Genomic DNA, 22,411 nt, shown 5'->3' with positions numbered 1-22,411 from the left:
TAGTAAAAATGACCTTTTGGAGGAACCTATACAATGATAGAAGGACAGGTGATAGTGGACAGTAGCTTATTTATGGCACATGATAAATGGTATAGAGAGGATCCCCCTTTAGTGGTATTCATCTTCAAGGACATCTCCCTTTTTTAGCCCAGCAGTCTGCTCCTTTTTGTATCCTTTGATGGCAGATTCTTTGCTGGTGGCATTCATCGTCTCTGTCTTTCTCCCCCTTCCCCTCCCCAGCCCGAGTGCACTGTCTCCAAGTATTTCAGATTTGACTCCTGAGGTTCCTCACACTGCAATATCACAGGCTCAGCCCTTGACTTAGACTTATAATAAACCTTGAAAAGGACAGAACAGAAGTAAATGTAACTCTGGAAATGAGTTATCCTTTAATAGCAGGAAGTAAAACATGATACAAGACACCTGAAGAGCAGCCTTGCAACAAAGACTAAGAGAAATGCAAAACCAAATAAATTTTGGACACATTTTACTGTAGATATTCATGTATAAGTCACACCGCTAACCTTCACTCCCATTTATTGATTCGTATATAGGTTATATGGCCAGCATCTTCCTTCCCTGTCCTCCCAGGATCAAGCATCACATCTGTGGTCTTGCCCAGTCTCATGAGCAGCAGCTGCCAGCAGATTCTCCCTCCCCCACACCCCTGTCCCCATGGTTCTGCTTTCCTCTGTACGTGCTCCTGGTGGTCAAATGTGGTTTTCACTCCAACACAAGGCCTTCCTGTACTACCCTGTCTCGACTTCTGTCCAACAGGAAATGCACAGCAATGCATTTTCTGTGGGGCAGAGGATGTGATGAAGCACTCTTGAACACAGGCCTATACAGGAAAGCCCCACGCCAATTCAGAAGCAGATCTGAATTGTTGTAAGAGGTATAACGGAAAGCATTCACAGAGATTCTGGACCCCAGAGGGAGAGAGAGGAAGAGGAGATGCTGGAACTAGTGTAGGTGGATAGGGATGAGAAAGGAAATGCTAGCAGACTCGAATATAGATCACCCTCCCTGACTTTTGTCCTTAAAAACGGTCATAAATCGTGTGGCGTATATATGGGAGCATCAGATTTGGATTTCTGACTTTATAAAGAACTATTATTTAAATTCTTCACTAAAAATAATCCCCTTCTGCTGTCAACAAAGAAAATTATGGAGACACACCCAAACCCTTTGGAAAGGCTTAGGGCCCATCCTGTCTGCTCATCTCCTGATCTACAGACAGGTGTAGAGGCCGCAGTGTCTGCTATTCTCAGATATGTCTTTCCAAGTCCTCAAAGGAAAATTCTCAAGAAAAATAGAATGAGGTGGCCATTCAAAAGGGTTTAAGCAGGCAGGAGGTAGAGAATAACACAGGGACAGATTTGCTCTGCCCTCATCTGCACAAACCTGAGGATGGGGCAAGGGCGGGAATGGAGATAGATAAATGTGTCCCCGTGTCATTCTCTAGCAGGAGGAGCTCAATCAACGGGCTGGGAGGCCATTTTCAGCAGCACTGAACTGGGCATTGCTGTTGAATATCTCCTGACTGCCTCAGCAATGTCTGGCTAGTGTCAGGCAGACTCAGATAACGGAGCCGACCAAACCAGTCCTGTCTTTGGCTGCACCAGGACTGAGTATCAACTGGTTCCTGCATAATCTCTGGGTGGGTTTTCAACTTGATGCCCTGACAGTCAAGTATTGAACATCTGGGCCTAATTCAGGCCACAGCTGTCAGTGGTTTGAACCCTGGAATGTTTATTGCTTGCTATACAGTCACTTTCTTAATGTATTTTGGAGTTTGAACCAGTACTTGGAAAGTTTTGGTTTTATCTCTCAGCCCTGTCCTGTGGTGAGGGACTTAAGGAGCAGGTGTAGGTGCCTCTTTTGGTATTGAAGATTCCAGGCCAGGTCAGTTCACAAATTCTAACCTTGTATCTTTCATAATATTTATGGAATAAGCTGTGAATCAATGAAAGTAGTATTAGGTTTGGCATTATATTGCCTGACACTTGGTAAGTTTATTAATTAGATCTTTAAAAAATTAAGTGCTTCTAGTTTAAAATAAATACTTATAATATTTAAAATTAAACAAAAATTGTAATTACAAAAGCATCCCTGGAACTATGAGGAAGAGATGAGCATCATTATATGACTTTGCCAAACTTGTCACAGGCTTGCCAGAGCCTCAGAGTCAGCTCCGCCATCTCTGCTCTGAGTCTTGCTCACTTAGTGCTGGGGACATCGCTTTGGAGCACTTTAAAACAGAAAGCGTATATGACAACAAGTGTCTGCTTAAATTCTTCAGTGTACATTATATCAAAAATTCAGTCTCTGGGATCTGTGCAGCATTGAAAGAAAGGTCACGGTAAGGTAGGTGGAAAAGATGAAGAGGTGGATCACAGACAGAAAATAAATAGGACATGATGGGTCAATGAAGCTCCATCCAAAGAAGGGACATCATTGAAAGTCTCTGAATTCAAGAGGAAAGAAGTGCTCCACCATGATTCAGCCCTCTCGAACTGTGTATGATCCCGATGATGGATTCCACTCCAGCCCCTTCCAGGAAGCTACGATGATCCCCCTCAATGATATGAACAAACACCTTTCCATCACAGACCTGTACAAGTCAGAGAGAACAGCAATCAGCTCTAGAAACACTTTCAGCAATTGATAACCCTTATCTCTGGCCCTAAAAAGGAAGACTCATTCTAGATGGATGGGCTATCATTCTTCCAAGAGAGAACCATATTCTGTAAATGCACTGCAGTCTCTTTCTAGCATTCCTGGAACCTACTACTACTAGGAATTATTTCTTTAGTGCTACCAGACACATGCAGCGCTGTACAGAGACACAAAGAGTAAGAAAACAGCCCCTGCTCCAAAGAGCTTACAATCGAAACAGGCAAGACATACAAACAAGATGTCATGGATACAGTTAAGGGGAACGGGATACAGTTGAGTAGGGTTAAGGATTGAAAGCTATATCAAAAAGGTGGAACCTAATGCTTAGAGCGGCAAGTCTCACTAACCTCTGACAGTCGGTAATCTTTGCCCAATTCTTCTCCATGTTCATTGTGGGTCTTTGCCCTCAGAAGAGTCACATTTCCATGATACTTGGCTTCTGGGACGTACTGGTCTGCAGCTTTCAGTTTGGAGTAGAAGGCAGCAGCAGCAAAATGTAAATCCTCCCGACTGATGTGCTGCTGGCTCTCTAGGATAAGATCCACCGTGCTATTAACTCGCGCATCCAAGTTTTCTAGTGGAAGTAAAATCTCTAATAACTGCCGAAAAGAAGAGGAAAGTTGGTGTACCTTCGAGGCAGAGACAGTGTGCACAATATCACAGACCATGAAAGATATACTCTACCTTATTATATTCTGTGCTTGTGAACTGCTGGGCAAATGCGCAGAGAGCCTCCGTTTCTGCTTCAGCATCACTCCCTGGTGTCAGCTTAGCTCTATAGCTCTGCAGAAGAACAACAGACATTTGGAACCTGGGTTGTTAACTGATGGCTGAGCTATGTTCCCTCTAAGCCAGGGGTGTCAAAGTTCCTCCTCGAGGGCTGCGATCCAGTCGGGTTTTCAGGATTTCCCCAATGAATATGCATGAGATGTATTAGCATACAATGAAAGCAGTGCATGCAAATAGATGTCATGCATATTCATTGGGGAAATCCTGACTGGATTGCGGCCCTCAAGGAGAGACTTTGACACCCCTGCTCTAAGCGGAGAGCATGAGCAATCTCTCATACATTTTATACAGTCACTCACAAAAATACAATGTTTTTGTCTGCTGTATACAGGAAGGCATTGCTAATACTGGGATCAAATGTTGCTGCCCCCACACGGCCACTCCTTAGAGATGGATGGAGAGACTAAGTGCAGGACTGCTTAAAAAAGAGAGTCCATAAAGATGCATGTAGAATGGGAGGGGGGGATGGATTGATTGATTTTCAGACTTGATGTACCATATTTTCCATCTGGCATTTAGACATCCAGTTCCATGTTTTGTAACCTTCCTGTAGCTCCTCAGAGTCTGCTTTGAATAAACGTGTGTGCAGAAAGCTAGCCATAGATGGACGGAAGGAGCAGTCAAGGCTAATAGATGTGGGTGCTCAGCCACCCAAATATTGAACAAACCCCTTCGTTTGTGTCCAAGGAGGGGCAATTTGTATGGTGTTTGGGATCGACAGATGGTGTGAGAATATGTGAGTGGTTTGTAGACAGAATGGAAGCCCTTAATGGGGATGGGTCATTTTCTATGTTTGACATTTTTTGTTCCAAAATGGATGTCGTTAATAGTGCGCTCTTTTCTTACAGTGTGCGCTAGGTACAAGTGGAGGGGCATTTTTGAAATATGTTGAGATTTCCTGTTCAAATATGTGAGATGGATGTCCATTTGCTGGAGACACCCAGCATGAAGAGCAATTTTATAAACTAGGGACATGGATGTCTGTATGGCGGTATCCAAATGCATGCAGAGCAGAGGGTCAGCCTAGACAGGAGTAGGCAATTCCAGTCCTCGAGAGCCACAGGCAGGTCAGGTTTGCATGATATCCACAATAAATATGCATGAGATAGATTTGCATCTCAAGGAGGCAATGCATGTAAATCCATCTCATACATATTCATTGTGGATGTCCTGAAAACCTGACCTGCCTACCCATGGCCTAGAAAAAGGAGGATGGATTGAGACATCTGGGTTTTACTTCCATTGCTTTCTGGAGCCATATGGTAACCCTAGCCTAGGAGTTAGTGCCGTACACTGTAAGCCAAGAGATCCAGGTTCAAATTCCACTTGATCTCTGCTGCAGGAAGTCACAGCAGCCATTGTGGCTGAGGAACTGGCAGGAGCAAGACCAACTGGGGATTGCTCTTGCTTGGAAGAGGCCACTAGACCACCAGGAGATTGAAAAGGTAGGCGGTGGGACACCACTAAACCACCAGGGCTTTTTAAAGGAGGCTCAGGGAGAGCCTTCAGGTGATGGTGAGATGGTTTTGTTTTTGGCCGAAACTGAACGGCAAATTTCAGCTGTTGAATTGGTTTCAGTTGGCCTCTAAATGTGAATTCTTATTGGCAGACATTAATTTTCAATGCCAGCCCTTACCTGGGTATATGCTGCCACATAGGAATGAGAACCATCGAAGAGGAAGAGACTGTCAGGTGACTGAGATGCCTTCTTTTGATTCTGCAGCTGGAAGCACATTTCAAAGGCCACACAAGCGCCAAAAGAGTAGCCAGCAATCCAGTATGGTCCCTGGGGCTGAACCTGCTTTATGCATTTATTATAATAGGCAGCCAGGCTCTGAATGCTATCCAAAGGAGCAGCTGAAAAAGAATATTACATTTCAAACATCTCAGTCCTGAAAACAAATAAAAACACTGACAGCAAACTACTGCCACATGCTGAAAGAAGCTCTGTAGTGACACAGAGCTGTAAATATATTTAAATACAAGTGTTACCTCTGGTGCACTGGAGACCATAGCAAGGTATACTGAGTCTGGATGCCAGAGTCTTGAAAGCAGCAACTGACCCCTCAATGGGATGTACAAGAAAGAGTGGGTGCTCGTCACTTTGCACCTCATTTAACGGAATAATTGTGGGTGCCTTAGAATTCACCAATAGATTGCTCAGGTCCAGCTGTGAAAGCTCTGCCTGCTCCCCTTTCTTCATTGGAGACACTTTGAGCTCTTAAAGGGAAATAAAGATGCAAGTGACAGCCAGAACTTATACTGATAGCATAGAGAGAACTCAACCCTGCAGAATCTCATTTTGCCTCTTCCCATTTCCTGTCAGATAAAACTCCTAAGTGGGCTAGTGTTTAAAGCAATGGGCTCAGGACTAGTGAAATCAAGATTTGAATCTCACCATTCCCATCACCACTTCTTGTAACTTTAAACAGGACTTTTAACTCTCTTTGCCTCGGATATCTCATATCCATGTGTATTGTAAACTCTGGGCTGGGACATATTGTATTTGAATTCTTTGGGGGAAAAAAAAGTCCTATAGCTGTCCTCAGAAGGCTAAAAAGCCAAAATTGCTATATTTGAAATAGGTTTTGGCTTTGCAGCTCAGAATACATTTAGCTTTGGGAAGGAGGAGTGTGTTCAAAGAATGCAAACCAGGCTGAAAAGTTCTCAGCCCAACCAAGAAGAGAATGACGTGGATATGGTTCAATCAATGATCTGAAACAATGTCAAAACATAGAATTTCATTTTTGCTAATTGGCACTTAAGAAAATAAGGTGAATGTAGGAAGTTGGTTGGGCTGAGAACTTTTCAGCATCCCCTTGTATCTTTGTCTCCATTCTTTGGAATGACCCAAATCTAGCATGGAATATGTGGCTTGAAGAAAGGATAGTAGCCATTATGTAAATAGCTGCTGCTCAAAGCATCATCTACCAATTTGCTGATATATCATTGAAAACGTTCTAAACTTCTGACTTACTCTCTGCTGTGGTAGACTTAGCAGAAAGTTCACGCAGTTTATTTACTGTCAGCTGTCGAACTTCTCGCATTGTCATAACAACATCATAGTCTCTTTCCAAGGTCTGACGTACTTCTACTCCCATTAGAGAATCCAAGCCAAGGTCAGCCAGTGTGGTACTAGGGTTCAGGCAGCTCACATCACGAACACCTAGCAATAAGGAAATAAGCTGGATCATTTCAGGATCAGACACTTTAATCACAATATTCAGGAGAAGAAAAAGACACCTAAAACAATCCTCTCTGCCTGGGTAGAAGAATCTATACAGAGATGGCAAATATCAAAAACAACACTTTACAGTTTATGCCAAGGTCTGGGCTCGGTGACTGCTCTAGGCTGCTATTAGGAGGACCTGAATACATTACAAGTCTTCCATTTCCTGGATTACGGAGGGCAACATTCACTGCCATGGCCTACTAGTTGTACATTAAGATAATCGGTGTTGGCTTTTGTGAGAGATAGCCTCTGGCTCTTGGCCAATTGGCAGGGCTAGGCTAGGCAGGGGTTAGGACAATGTGTCCTAATAGAAACTGCTAGATAAAAAAAAGGAAGAAAGAAGTGCCAATAATGAGAACCTAAAGCAAAACCGCAAAAGCAGTGCCACCCCAGAGCCAAGCGAGCATTCGAGAAGCCCTACGGGTTCTATTTACTTCCTAGACTGCATATCCTAAAATGCCTGAAAGAATTCTGAATGATTGCTTATTGAAAGCTTTTATATTGCTACTAATGACTGGGGAGTCAACTCAAAGTGGTTTACATGAGCTTCTGTAAAGACGTTACAATGTAGAGTTAGTGTTTTCTGAGATGGTTTTCAATACAGACACATTTATACCATAATCAATCATCCTACGTATATACACATGTAATACTAGTTTTGTGTACTATGTTCATACTAAATCCTGCTTATTTAGGTATGAAGTTTCAAAGTCAAATGTACCTAAAATATGAGCAACAGCTTCCACCAGGTCTCGTTGGCCTCTTCCTTCATTTTCCGCAGAGATAGTTTTCTCAGCAAGGACTAAACTGGACATAACTGGGTAAGACTGGTTCATGAAACGGTCCAAAACTTCCAGACAGGAGCCAATTCGCTGGGGTAGGGTCCCGCCTATCACAGTGTCGTTGCTGCCCATTGTTTCCATAACAATACCCACGTCACCAATTGCGCCCCACTGAACTGCCAGTCCTGGAGAAGGGAGAGAGAGAGCACAGATATCAGAACAAGGTCATGTGGGCCGATGAAATAAAGCACAGTCCAGCCAGTGCAGTTTAAGCGGCCGGGAACAGCTCCTGGCTGGTGGCTAAGTCCTCATATTTGGCACAAGATGGCCATGGAATATTAGTGCTTATCAGCTGTCTGTGAAATGTAAAGTGCTAGCTGCTGGCCATTTAGTGCATAAATAGCAAGTTTCTCTTTGGCTGCTCTCGGTATAGCCGGCCAACACCGAATATCAACTTAGGCAACCAAACATAAACTGGACATTCAGTGCCAGTCACCGGAAATTGCATGTCATAGGATATCGAGGCTCAGCCCTTACGAATAATCCAGCTTTTGCGCCGGGATTGGGGAATTTGTGGTTGAGCTTGTGATTGACAAAGGGTTCTGCGTGATTATATCATTTCTTGCAAAATTACTCAGATGTTTTTCATTCTTTGACTAAATATTCATAATAATCATTTCCTACACTATCTTCAGATGTATGACTCTAATCTTGTGTCTTTCATCACTGCAATAAAGCCTTGTTTACATCTACCCTGGGTCATTGGCTAGGATCATTCCTGCCGATGAGGTTGACTCTTAGGCATTGGTGGAATGAGGCATTATGACATCACAATACAAGGGGCCACTTGACAGTTCTCAGCCCAACCAAGAAGAGAATGATGTGGAGCCATGAAATGAATGAAACAAAAAGTGTCAAAGAAGAACCCTGACCCCTTTTGCCTTCCCTCCTCTCAAGGGCACTCTGCACAAGAAGATGTTTGACAACCTTCTTGCGATGCAAGCAGCAAAACTTAACCACTCCATCTCCAACCTGCTGATGGCAACGGGCGACCTCAAAACATTTCGAAAAGAAGTCAAAACCCTGCTTTTCAAAAAATTTATCCAGATACCTTAATCCCCCCTTCCCCCTCCTCCCAGGTAATTTCTCCTCCCAAAGCCTCCAATTAGGTAATCTCTTTCTCCTCAAAACACCAACCAAGAATACAGATCCCTGAACTGTAATGTATTCTTATTTGTAACCTAACTGTAACCTATTTGTTATATTACCTAGAAATTACAGTCATCTTACTATCCAATTTCAAGTTATATTACCTAGAAATGTATAGTCATCTTACTATCCAATTGCAAGTTCTTCCGGAATTTATCTAGCTTTCTCACCTCTTTTGTAACAAAACAAAAAAAAAAAAAAAATATATATATATATATATATATATATTTTTTTTTCTTTATTCATTTTTAAACTTACATCAAGTGTACAGTAAATATCAACCAAATATTGTAACTTCGTTGGAAATGTCCAGTTAGCTCTTTTGTAATCCGCCTTGAACTGCAAGGTATAGGCGGACTAGAAGTCACTAATGTAATAACTTGTATGTTTCTTGGCTCCACATCATTCTCTGGTTGGGCTGAGAACATTTCAGTGGCCACTCCTATAATGCACTAATAGATGCTATTAAAAAGTTTCACAGAGGAGGGGCGTGGCTTGGTGGCGCACAAGATGGAGGTGTAACCGCAGTGCTCCTCTAACCCGGGCAACAGGCAGGAAATTTGAAAAGTATTTCGCTGCTTTTTCTTTCCTGTAGTTGGATTAAAAAGTTGTTTAACATGGCTACTACGCAGCAAGCGAAGTTAGAAACGGCTTTCGCAGCACGAGGGATAGTGAAGTGTGTAAAGCATGATCAGGTGACGCCGTCAAAAGTGCCTCTCCTTGCGGAAGCTACGGACATGTCAGACAAGAGCGATGTAATGGCGGAATTACTGAGCATTAAACAAATGCTTAAAGACAACGCAAATAAAATTACTGAGGTAAAAGAAGAAGTGATTAATATAAACAAGCACATGGAAATCACTAATCAAAGAATGTCACAGTTGGAAAATAGAGTGGAGCAGATGGAACTCAATACGAAGTAATGTAAAAACGACAGTCAATTAAAGAAATGAAGAAACAACTTGAAGACTATGAGAACAGGGGAAGGAGAAAGAACGTACGAATTATTGGATTAGCTGAAGGATTGGAAGGGGGAGATACCATCCAATTTTTAGAAAATCTGCTGCTGAAATTATTACAGTTAAATTTTTAAAATCCTCTAGAAATAGAATGAGCACACAGGATTCCAACAAAACGGTCAGAAAGCCAAGTGAGACCAAAGCCTCTAATTTTTAGGCTTCTACGTTTCCAGCAGGCCTTAGAGATATTAAAATTGGCCAAAGCTGATTTTAACTTAAATTATAAGGGCTCTAAGTTGTTATTCGTACCAGATTTCGCAAAGAATATGGCGAACACGCAAAAGGAGTTCCTTATGTTAAGACCACAAATGAAAGAAAAAGGGCTCACTTATGGCTTATACCAGTGTTTTTCAACCTTTTTTGGGCAAAGGCACACTTGTTTCATGAAAAAAATCACGAGGCACACCACCATTAGAAAATGTTAAAAAATTTAACTCTGTGCCTATATTGACTATATATAAAGTAATTCTCTTGAATAGGAATCAAATAAACACAAAGAAAGTATTTTATAATTACTTTATTATGAAATATTAAGTAAACAGAATAGTGAAAAATTATAAAATACTTTATTCAGTGCGAAACCTGGGCCTGTTTGGCTGAACACAAAGCTGATATTCTGGCTGGAATCGAAGAAAGACACACACGTAGCTCTTCGTCAACAGCTCTCAGTCTCTCTCTGTATTTGGTTTTTATAGCATACAAAAATAGACAAATATACCCTCCATCCTTTTTATTAAACCACAATAGCAGTTTTTAGCGCAGGGAGCTGCGCTGAATGCTCAGCGCTGCTCTTGACGCTCATAGGCTCCCTGCGCTAAAAACCACTATTGCGGTTTAGTAAAAGGTGACCATATTGTAAAATATAGACAGCAGATATAAATTCAGAACTGTGCATAGTAAATGAAGGGAAGTTTTCATCTCTGGGAATTTACCCAGTTAACTATTAAGTTATTTGGGCAAATTCCTTTGAAAACTGTGGTAATACTGCCTCCACTTTGCTAAATTTAAAATAAAATCATTTTTCCTACCTTGTCTGGTGATTTCTGGTTGCACTTTCTTCTTCTGACTGTGCATCCAATCTTTCTTCCCTTCTATCAGCCTGTATGCTTTCTCTCCTCCACACCTCATTCCCTCCCCCAACTTTTTCTTCCTCTCTCCCTGACCTTTCTTTCTTTTTTTCTGTTTCTCTTCTTTCCTTCTGTTTCCCTGCCTGCCCCCTTTCTTTCTTTCTCCCTGCCGTTCCCCAAGCCACTGCCACTGCCGCTGCCATCGGGGAACAGGACCCACCAATGGATAACAGGCCCCAAAGCCGACGCCGACGCATGCTCTCCCTGACGTCAATTCTGCAATCGGAGAGGAAGTTCCGCCCAGCCAGGCAGCGATTGGCTGGCCCGAACTTCCTCTCCGACTGCAGAATTGACGTCGGGGAGAAGAAGACTTATCGGCTCGATAGATTAGATCGCCAAGACAAAGTGAGTCCTGGGTGATCGACTCACTTTGCCTTGGCGAGCTACTGGCGCCCCTGCCTCGGGCCCCCTGTCAGCTCCGGGCCCCTGAATGCAGGACTGGTAGTACTGCCCTGATGGCAGCCCTGCGGCACACCAGGCAACATCTCAGAACAGCGGTTGAAAAACACTGGCTTATACTATCCAGCAAAAATGAGAGTGACAAGTGGCAATAAAACTTTATATTTTGAAGATCTGGAAAAGTTAAAAGATTTCTTGTCAAATACTGAGCCAATGTCTACTTAAATTGATATGAATTTTAATAACCTTGACATACTAACATCTCTTAGTTTCAAGACACGTTAACTGATGGAAAGGATGGATTTTGATAATCTAACAAGAGGAAAAAAGGAAATATTTAACAATCTGAACGCTGGAGAAATATAAATACTATTGACTTTAACAAATATTTCATTTAAGCAATTGTATCAAGACATTTAAGATGGTAAAATGTAAAGATACAAGGTTTTTCATTCTGGAATGGTCATTACATAAAAGGAAGTTCAAGATCATTGAAAATTTGATTTAATCAAAAATTCCATCAAAAGAAATTCAAATGTTATCAGCCTGTGAATTATTGGAAAAGTCTCTTAAGAAAACATATATTCAAGCTGATAGAAACAGAAAAGGAACATTTATTTTCTAAACTTGGAAAATATAAAAGTAGCTGCTTGAGATAAGAATTCTTTCCCTTATGATTTTAAAAGATTTTACAAAGATTTGAATTGGACTTATTGAGAAGGAAATTAATATAAACAGAAGTATTAGTTGTTTTTGGGTCATGTGGATATAAATGTTATGATTTATCTGTCATATTGTGCATAGACATGTTTTTATTGCAATTAGTATTTTTATAATTCTTTATTCATTTTACATCTAACAAGTGTATCATAAAATAACATTTGAACTTATACAATATTACTTGATTCTCTATCAATTTAACTTAAATTATAGTATTTAAACCCTCCCTCCCAACCCTACTAATTCATATGTAGTTGCATATATCATATAATATATTATATAATCTGTCCTATTAATGTAATCATTTAATATTAAATCAGAAATCCCCCCCCATACTTTGCAATTATACCTATTAGGGAAAAATGATATTCCAATAATTACTCATTACAATATTCTATTAATGGCCTCCAAACCTCCTGAAAGTTATTAAAATTTTCTTTCTGCAAGGCTAACATTCTTTCCATCTTGTACATATGACATAATGAATTCCACCAAAAACTATAATTTAATGAATTCCAATTTTTCCAATTAAATGTAATCTACTGAACGGCGACTCCTGCCATAATAAGTAATAGCTTGTTATTCTTTGCAGAAATTTGACTTTTCTTCCTCATTGATATTCCAAATAAAATAGTATCATAGGATAGAGCCACAGGATTTTCCAACAAACAATTTATTTGGCCCCAAATCGATTTCCAAAAAGCCAAAATGGATGGACAATAGAACTATAAATGATCTAAAGTCCCCGCTTCGAGATGACAATGCCAACACCTATTAGACTTAGAGCTATCTAATTTTTGTAAACGAACAGGGGTCCAGAAAGCTCGGTGCAACAGAAAAAAACCAAGTTTGTCTCATAGATGCCAACATTGTACAACTCATCCTCCAAGACCAAATTTGTGGCCATTGAGATGCAGTAATTTGATGCTTAATCTCAATGCTCCAAATGTCTCTAAGACCAGTTTTTGTTTTTTTTTATTCATAAATCCAGATATCAATTTATACCACTGTGCGGCCTGGTGTCCCACCTGAAAGCACAAGAATTCTAGACTATATTGGTTATTAAGATTTTTCCATTCAGGGAACCCTGCCTGAATGGCCTGCTTCAGTTGCAACTATCTATAACTTCGTGATTTATTAAGACCAAATTTGTGCTGCAACTGTAAAAAATCAAGCAGTTTACCATTTGATATGACATCATCCAGAGTTCTAATACCTGCCATTATCCAGTAATTCCAGATGACCTTGAATCCGCCTATTTGAATCTTGGAGTTAAGCCATATAGTTTGATTTGTTGATTTATGTATAGGAACAGGTGTTAAATTATTCACAAATCTCATAGTTTCCCATGTATCAACTAACACTCTGTTTTCTTTATATATCCTAGGCATTTTGATACTAAGAACATGGTTTAGTCGCAGAGAAAAAATAAGTTGCCATTCCAACCACAACCAGTCTGGAATATTATCAATGGGCTCTGAGAGGACCCAATACATACCTTGGCGCATAATATAGGCTTGATGATACCTATAAAAATTGGGAAAATTTACCCCTCCTTCCTTAATTGACTTTTGCAAAGACACTAAAGCAATTCTAGCAATTTTACCAAGTCAAACAAATTTTGTAAGAATACTATTTAACTTTTTATAAAAGGACCCCTGAAAAAAAACTGGTACCATTCCCATTTGGTAACAAACCACAGGCAGTATCATCATTTTAATTGTTTGGATTCTCCACCACCAAGATAAATGTAACGGATTCCATTGCTCACACATTTCTGTTACCTTCTTTAATAAAGCTTTTTCATTTACTTTCATTGTGTCTTCCAGTGTATTTTTTATCCAAATTCCTAAGTATTTTATTCCATCTTTCTTCCATATAAAGGAAAATGAGTCAAACAAACCTTTTGTACAATGTACATTGAGTGGAAGAACTTCAGATTTATTCCAATTAATCTTATACCCAGAGAACTTTCCAAATTTCTCTATTAATTCAAGCAAGCATGGAATGGTTGTTTCAGGGTTTCTCAAATGAAGCAAAATGTCATCTGCATAAGCAGAGACCTTATATTCCCGTTCTGAATAGGGAATACCCTGTATCTCCGTTGTCTGTTGAATAGCTAATAACAAGGGTTCTAATACAATATCAAAAAGCAAAGGAGACAAGGGACATCCTTGTCTAACCCCCTTCTGCAAACAAAACCTTTCCGAAAAATTATTATTAATATATAAACTAGCAGTCAGGGAGCTATATATATTGAAATTAGTTAATGTTTAAGGATGGACTGAGAAAATGGTGTAAGTATCAAAGGTAATGTGGGGGTTTTAATTTCATGGACATGTATAAGGATGAACTTATATTAAATATATTTGGTATTAATTCAGGGGAAAAAAAAGATAAATTGATGAAATTCAAAGAAGAAAAGTATATAAATTGTTATTTAAAGGTGATTAATTTCAGATTTTTTAGGGAAAATTTTAAAAGGATGATTTTATGATAAATTTATTAAGTTTAATATAAAAGATTTCATAGAGTGTCGTCCTTTCCTAGTGGTTTAAAATATTTGTATGTGCTTTGTAGCATGGAGTCAAAAAGTACACGTGTCTCAAGTTTGTGTGTAAGCCAACAGAAATGTAAGCAACTGTCCCCTGATGGCCCTTATCAGTATATATGTTTGTCCATATACATGCTTAAGTGCATTTTGACTGTCTAATTAGGAATCTCATTGCAAGGAGTCTCTTGCCATACCTGGGAGTTGGTCTTGATGTCGTTGCTCACAGATACGCTCCATGCTTGAGTTGGCAAAACCATAATTACTCTGTCCAGCATTTCCTCTGCCACAGCTCACGGAGGAGAAAGTAACAAAGTAATCCAGATCTTGACAGAGCTTACGACTCACACTGCGATGGAAAAACAGATCCACTTGACAAATATAAACCAAGTCCCTCAATTTTTTCACCAAAGTATCTGACCCCATTAGATTACTTATCCTCTGAGTATCTCAGAGTACTCTTCTCATCACCAAAGTGCCTGACTCCATTAAATCTCTCACAACTATCTTATGAGACTTTCAGGAGAGCTCCTCTTCATTTATTAGCCCCATCAAAATACCTCTCTTTTGCTTACCTTTTATGAAACGTTTAACCAGAGTAACATGAGTTCTCAGCTGGCTCCAGAATTTCCCAGCAAGTTTGATCCCATCCTGACCTTATATCTCACTACATGCAGGAATCTTTAGCTCCGATTTCCCAATTACATTTCCAAAGAAAACCAGGGCTACAAAGTTTCTGCTTCCAGGACTGGCTCAACCCTGTTAGGGAAAATCATCCACCCAGAGTAGCCCTCCCCTGATTCCCTCCTACATCTATCAGACCTCAAGTGCTCCCTCCTGCCGAGCATACCTGTCCAGATGAAGGGTGCCTGCATATTTAGGCTTGTTCACTTCCTGGAACAATTCTGGGGATTGATTCTCTAACATGGCATCTCGCAAGACCTATATGGAAATGAAACAGTTAACATAGCTCCCTAGATCTTTACATTATTGGGGGATGGGGGGTCCAGCAATTACACCATAGCCTTATTAGTTACATATTACTTCTACAGTATGCAAAACACTAAGATCATTTCCCCATCACTTGGATGGTCCTTTTGAAAAATGCCAGATGGGAGGGGGGTTCTCACAGCAATATTCAGTCTCTAAATGGGGTAATTATGCAAATGAAGCTGGGGTAGCAAATAGACTGTCCTAACTTTACCTGGATAGTTATGTTTATGTTTATTCAAAAAACAAAAGAAAAAAGAGCTCCATTATCATAAGGAAAGTTAAAAAAAATATAAATATGAAAGTATAAAGACTGTGACCGGGAATCCCTCCTGAGGTTCCATTCCTAGAAGGTGCACATTTTCCCTAGGAATAAAATTCTATCTAAGGAAATGCTAAACCCAAAAAAATAAGTTTTCAAAAGGCTTCTACATTCAGGTACCAGTCTGAATATTGCTAGTGTTGTTTAAAGTAGAAAATATAATGAAAACAAAAAAGTACACCGTTAAATGTCAAAAAGTCAGTACATGGAGGGGCATAATCAAAAAACCCCGTCTAAGTCCCCTTTTGGCCTAAGGCCTTAAACGTTGAAAGTAGAAGCAGGGAAAATGGCATCGCGGTAGGGGAGATGAGGCATCTCTCCTTCCGCGATCATTGCTGTAGGGGGTAGGCAGGTTGCTGGGGCCGCTGAGCTGATCGCAGCAGCCACCATCAGCTCAGCGGCCCCTTTTTCAGCACTTAGACCTGTTTTGACTTCGTCTAAGTACCGACTAGGCAACCTGCCTAAAGTTTTGATTATACCTGCTGCACGCCTAGGTCTATGTCGACCCACCTCCCACCCACCGCCCGCCCTTTCCCCTCCTCTAAAAATGCCTCTTTTCTCTCTGTGCATTTAGAGGAAGGGGAAAGGCCTAAGCTGGTTTTAGATATGTCTAAAACCAGCTTTGATTATGGGTACTTGGATGATCAGGCTTTTTGATCGTCCAAGTAGCCATTTAGGCCACTTTTTAGATGTGGGGTTTTTTTATTATGAACTCCATAAAGTCCTATTTTGGGAGCAAGCAGAATTGCTTCCAGCTTCAGCTTCATCTCTGCTTTAAAGGGACCCAACTCATCTAACCAGTTCCAACACCGGCAACTCCACAGTTCTTATAGGCTCTAGTCACTGAAGATGAAATGATTCACTGCAATTGCAAAATCCTCTTCCCAGTTTTGCGGTTTCATTTCGTTTACTGAGGAACTCCCTTCCATTCAATGCAACAAGGTCAAAGCAATCAAAATGGGCAAAATGATTACTTCAGGAAAAGTAACAAATGTTATCCTGTACTTCTGTACAAGTAAAAGTATCAAAACTTTTACAGAAGCACAGTAATTAATTACTACACAACACTTTACCTAACTTGATTTATTATATGTATATTCTAAATTTACTAATTGCTGGCACTACAGCTACTTGTGACCCTGGCAAGTCATTGTCCCAAGTACAAAACTCAGATTATGAGTCCTTGAGGGACAAAGGTCCATATTCTATAAATAGCGCCTTAGAAGTAGAGTCCAATATACATTATAGCCACTAAAGGCAATAGATCAATACCATCAGCCTCTACCTACTGACAATACCACTCACCATTGCCAGGTTAAATATTCCTCCAACAGGTCCCAATTGAATTGCTTCCTTGATGAGACTCTGTGTTCCTTCTAATGATGCTACATCATGAGTGGAGATCAGCACCTGAATTTCCATTTCCTGCCAGTCTCGAATGCACTTTGCTTGGTAGCCTGCAATGAGACAGTCAATATAATGTGGTTGGGGTTGTGAACCGAAAATTTGGTGGTTTCTGTACCACATACACTATTCATCTGAAATTCAGCTTTAGTTTCTATATGGAGCAGCTGGTTCAGGAACCAACAAGGGGCGAAGCAATTCTAGACCTAGTTCTTGGTGGAGCAAATGAATTGGTGCGAGAGGTAATGGTGCTGGGGTCGTTTGATAACAGTGATCATAACATGATCAGATTTGATATAATCCCTAGAATAAGTTCACACAGGAAATCCAATACAACAGCATTTAACTTTAAAAAAGGAGACTATGATAACATGAAGAGAATGGTAAAAAGTAAACTTAGAAGAGTAGCTGCAAAGGTCAAATATTTACATCCGGCATGGATGTTATTCAAAAATATCATCCTGGAAGCTCAGATTAGATATATTCCATGTATTAAAAAGAAGGAAGGAAGACCAAACGGCAGCCGGTGTAGTAAACAAGTGAGGTGAAGGAAGCTATTAGAGCTAAAAGAGAATCCTTCAGAAAGTGGAAGAAGGATCCGATTGAAAATAATTGTAAACAGCACAAGGAATGTCAAGTCAAATGCAAGGTGCAAATAAGGAAGGCAAAGAGAGACCTTGAAAAGAAGATTGCACTGGAAGCAAAACATGCAGTACAAACTTTTTTTTAGGTATATTACAAACAAGAAGCCAGGAAGAGAACTGGTTGGACTGTTAAACAACTGAGGGATAAAAGGGTCTCTTAGGGAAGATAAGGCCATAGTGGAGAGATTAAATTAATTATTTGCTTCGGTCTTCACCAGGGAAGATGTGGGGGAATTACCGCTGCCAAAAATGGTATTCAATGCTGGTGAATCAGAGAAACTCAAACAAATCTCTGTAACACTGGAAGATGTAATGGGTCAGTTGACAAATTGAACAGTAGCAAATCACCTAGACCAGATGGTATATATCTCAGAGTGCTGATAGAATTAAAAAATTAAATTGCATAGCTATTGTTAGAAATTTGTAATTTTTCTTTTTTTAAGTTTTTTTTTTATTGAATTTTTTTTCCATTTAACAACAAGTGTCATAAATTTTCATACAATTATCTTAACAATACACTTGATATTTTTATAATATATTTTATATATAACATTTCTTGTCTTATTTTTTTTATGGTTTTATATATCATATAATTGTAATTATTTTTCTTATAAAGTTATACAATATATATATTGTAATGATTTTATCAATTATTATTTAAATATGAACCTTTTCCCCCTCCCTTTATTACGTTATTTTCATTTAAGAATATCATCTATTATAATATTTTATTTATAATATATGATAAAGAGAATAATTCCCTCCCCTTAACCCCTCCCCCCCTCCTTCTTTATACTATTTTCTTATCATGGGAAAATGAAATTCAAATATTGCAATATTCTGTTAATGGTCCCCAAATCTTCTTGAACTTATTCATATATCCTTTTTGTGTTGCAAATGCATGTTCCATCTTATATATATGGCAAACTGAGTTCCACCAGAAATTATAGTTCAATCTGTCCCAATTTTTCCAATTACGTGTAATTTGCTGTATTGCTATTCTAGTCATTATAAATAAAAGTTTGTTGTTATTTGATGAGATTTGACTATGGGCTCTCATTGTAGTACCAAATAGAATTGTATCATATCCAGCATTGTATCCAGCATAGTACCAGAAGACTGCAGGATGGCTGTTAGATAAATATGAGTTGATGAAATTCTGTAGGTTTTTTTGTTATGCAGTGTTTGGTATTTGCACCTGACTTTGGCTTTCAATGAAGATATTTGCAAAAAAAGGAATAGCCTAAACTAAAGAGACCCTCTTGCACCTTCTTTTGTGTCTACTTACCATTTCGTATACCAGAACGAGATGTCAGTATTAGCTTTCGAGCCCCTCTCTCAATTAGCCATTGTGCTAGCTCCAGACCAAAGCCTCCGAGGCCTCCAGTGATGATATAGGACTTGGATGCTGGGCATGAGGTTCGAGGAATAGCAGAAAGAAATACAGGCTCAGATTCTCCCATAGGAATCTCCTTCTCTTCTTCTCGGATCTGTCAATAAAATTATGGTTAAATATATTTTTATTGAGCTCAATAAGAAAATCAAATCAATACACAAGATGGAACGCAAACAAGCTCAAATTTTTGTGTGCAACCCCCCCCACAACTCCCCTCCCCCAGTCCCCCCTGCCCCCCCAAGGTCCTCTTTCCAAGTACAGCACGAACATAGGCAATGATATAATACAAAACGAGTGAGCACACTCAAACTAAGATAAATGGCGACAAGTCTTTCAAACTAAGAAATGAAGATGTGTTAGCCATTGATAAGTAACAAGTCTTTTTTTGTTTTGGTTGTCATAATACAAAACGATACAGGCTTACCAACAGAAACATAAAGATGCAAATAAACATGGAATCAACAGTTAAGCAATCGGCTACGAGCCAAGGGAGTTAGGGTAGACCAAAAGGGTTCCCAGGTGCGTTGAAAAACACGCCCTCTGAGAGAGGAAAAGTCCGTCACATCTCTCCGTTTCCACATCAGGAAAGTAATCATCCGGCACCGCCAGAGAGAATAATCCGGCGCTTCACCCTCAAGCCATTTCAGCAAAATACATTTCAGGGACATAAGGATAGTCCACTTGAGGAAAGCAGCAGCCCCCCTTTGATGAGGGTAATAATGGGGAACAGCTCCAAATAAGAATAAAGGAGAGTGTTGAATTGTAATGTGCCAAATGCTCTCTACAAAGAGAAAACATCAGTCCAAAAGGGAAGTCCGGAACATATGTCTCAAGCCCGTTTCAGGTGCCTGGCAGCATAGACAAGCAGCAGACTCACGAAACCCAGCAAGATAAGCCCTCTTAGGGGAAATGTATAATCAGAAAATCAACTTATAATGTTGTTCCCAAAAAGTGGTATATTTGCGAAAGGCAAGCAACCTATGGACAGCCTGCAAAAGCACATCATCAGGTAACTCTACAGCTAGGTCCCGAGCCCAAGCATCCCACAATTTAGAATGATCAAACAGGGGGGACCCATCCTTCAAATGGCGATGATGAAATTTAAAGGGAACTGGAAGCTGGGAACTAATAGTAAAAGCCATAGACAGCATCTCCTGGCAGGATGCCTTCAAAGAACCAGGAGGTAAAGAATTAAGATAATGTTGAATTTGCAGGTAAGCAAAATAATCAGTAGGCAGGAGATCAAATTCATCCCGCAACTGTGCAAAGGATTTATTGTTCCCATCATCAACAACCAGCAAAACTCGGCCCATCCACCCCAGGAAAGAAGGAGCTATTAAAGCGGAGAGGCAGAAAAGGAGTTGTGGAAGCAGAAATAGAATTAAATTTACAGACCCAGCACCAAGCCCTCTGCAAGGGACGGTGCAACACCCTGCTAGAGAGAGGCTCAGGGGAAGGAGATGGAATAGAGTGAAAGTAGGCACTAAAATGAGCGGTTCGAAAACAGGAAAGTTCCACAGAGATATTAGTAAAAACAGAAGTACCCCGGACGAAATCGTTAATATAGCGCATCCCGCAACCAATAGTAAGATAACGAAGGTTTAACAAACCCAGACCACCCTTATACCACAGAGCCGCTGCCAATTTATAAGGCAGACGAGGGTGCTTGCCAGCCCAGAGAAACCGTTGAACCAAGCATTCCAGACGGCACTCATCCCGAGAAGTCAAGTAAAGGGGAAGGACCTGAAAGACATAAAGCCAACACGGGACAATAAGCATATTATAGAGATGAACCCTTCCCAAAAGAGAAAAAAGGAGAGCTCCCCAAAGCTGCAATTTATTCTGAAGTGCAAGGAACAACGGTTCCACATTCAAATGGTACAAACTAGATAAGTCAAGTGGGATAAGTACCCCTAAGTATTTAAACGAGGAGTCTGCCCAGTGTAAGGGAAATACACCCTTCCATGATGTACGCAATTTGAGAGAGGAGGGCATTGCGACAGACTTATCCAAATTAAGGGATAGTCCAGAATAAAAGCCAAATTCAGAAATGAGGTCCAACGCCGTCGGTAAAGAGTCTTCAGGCCTAGTGAGAATCAGAAACATATCATCTGCAAAAGCCAAGGTCTTTAACTCTACCCCAGCGACTCGAAGGCCCTGTACCTCAGCAAACCCACAAAGAGTACAAAGCAAAGATTCTAAAGAAAGAAGAAAAAGTAAGGGTAAAAGGGACAACCCTGTTGAGTACCCCGTAGAATGGGAAAAGAATCTGTACGTGTCCCATTAACCAGCAAAGGAGCCATCAGATTAGAGTAGAGAGAACTCACAGCATTAAGGTAAAAGCCACCCAAACCAACATGTTCAAGGGTATGAAACAAAAAAGGCCAATGGATACTATCAAAGGCCTTAGAAGCATCCAGACTGACAAACAAAGCTGGAATACGATGATGTTGACAATGAGCTGATGCAAAAAGGACCTTACGGACATTACAGACTGATTGGCAACCATGGACAAACCCCACTTGGTCCTCATGGATGACCTTAGGAAGATGTGGAGTGAGACGGTCAGCCAACATGCGAGAAAGGAGCTTGAGATCTACGTTAATCAAAGAAATAGGATGATAGGAACCCGGTTCATCAGCCTCCTTACCCGGTTTCAACAATAAAGAAATAAGTGCCTCATTAGCATATCGGGGAAAGGAGCCCCGAGTAATAGCTTCATTAAAATAAGCCAGCAAAGGACCACAGAGGTGGGAGGAAAGAATACGATAGAAGTCTTCCGAGAATCTATCAGGACCCAGGCCTTGCCAGGACGAAGAGCTTTAATAGCCGATTCCAATTCTACCGCCCTAAAAGGACTATTAAGAGAAGACACAACGTCCTCCGGAAAACAAGGGAGTCCAGAGGACTGGAGATAGTCCAACAACAATTCTGGAAAAACATCATCAGGGGCGTCATATAAATGCTGGAAATAATCAAAAAGGACCACAGAGATGTGCGATGTATGGGTTTCTCTACACCCGTCAGGGGACTGAAGAGACAAGATCGGCATCCTTTGGGTCTCAACTTTTACCAATCTCGCCATAAGGCGCCCCGGTCGATTCCCAAAACATTGAAAGCGATGTTTATGATAAGCTGCCCCTTTTTG

The 22,411-nt window shown here is 40.4% G+C and overlaps 1 protein-coding gene across 1 annotated transcript in view; it reads right to left on the bottom strand.

The window, feature by feature from the left end:
• Positions 1 to 360: 360 nt before the first annotated feature.
• The window catches only part of FASN (fatty acid synthase), a 217,557-nt gene continuing 195,506 nt past the window's right edge, over positions 361 to 22,411 (bottom strand). The window contains exons 33-43 of the mRNA XM_033960321.1: positions 19,156 to 19,357; positions 17,125 to 17,276; positions 15,358 to 15,449; positions 14,705 to 14,856; positions 7,422 to 7,667; positions 6,446 to 6,634; positions 5,461 to 5,688; positions 5,105 to 5,325; positions 3,364 to 3,462; positions 3,027 to 3,278; positions 361 to 2,614 (exon numbers count right to left, since the gene is read on the bottom strand). Coding sequence (XP_033816212.1) covers positions 2,474 to 2,614; positions 3,027 to 3,278; positions 3,364 to 3,462; positions 5,105 to 5,325; positions 5,461 to 5,688; positions 6,446 to 6,634; positions 7,422 to 7,667; positions 14,705 to 14,856; positions 15,358 to 15,449; positions 17,125 to 17,276; positions 19,156 to 19,357 — 1,974 coding nt within the window. The 3' untranslated portion in view covers positions 361 to 2,473. The remainder of the gene's footprint in view (positions 2,615 to 3,026; positions 3,279 to 3,363; positions 3,463 to 5,104; positions 5,326 to 5,460; positions 5,689 to 6,445; positions 6,635 to 7,421; positions 7,668 to 14,704; positions 14,857 to 15,357; positions 15,450 to 17,124; positions 17,277 to 19,155; positions 19,358 to 22,411) is intronic.

This window comes from Geotrypetes seraphini, chromosome 10 (genome assembly GCF_902459505.1).
Source record: "Geotrypetes seraphini chromosome 10, aGeoSer1.1, whole genome shotgun sequence".
NCBI classification, from domain to species: Eukaryota; Metazoa; Chordata; class Amphibia; order Gymnophiona; family Dermophiidae; genus Geotrypetes; species Geotrypetes seraphini.
This window is presented reverse-complemented; position numbering and strand designations above follow the sequence as displayed.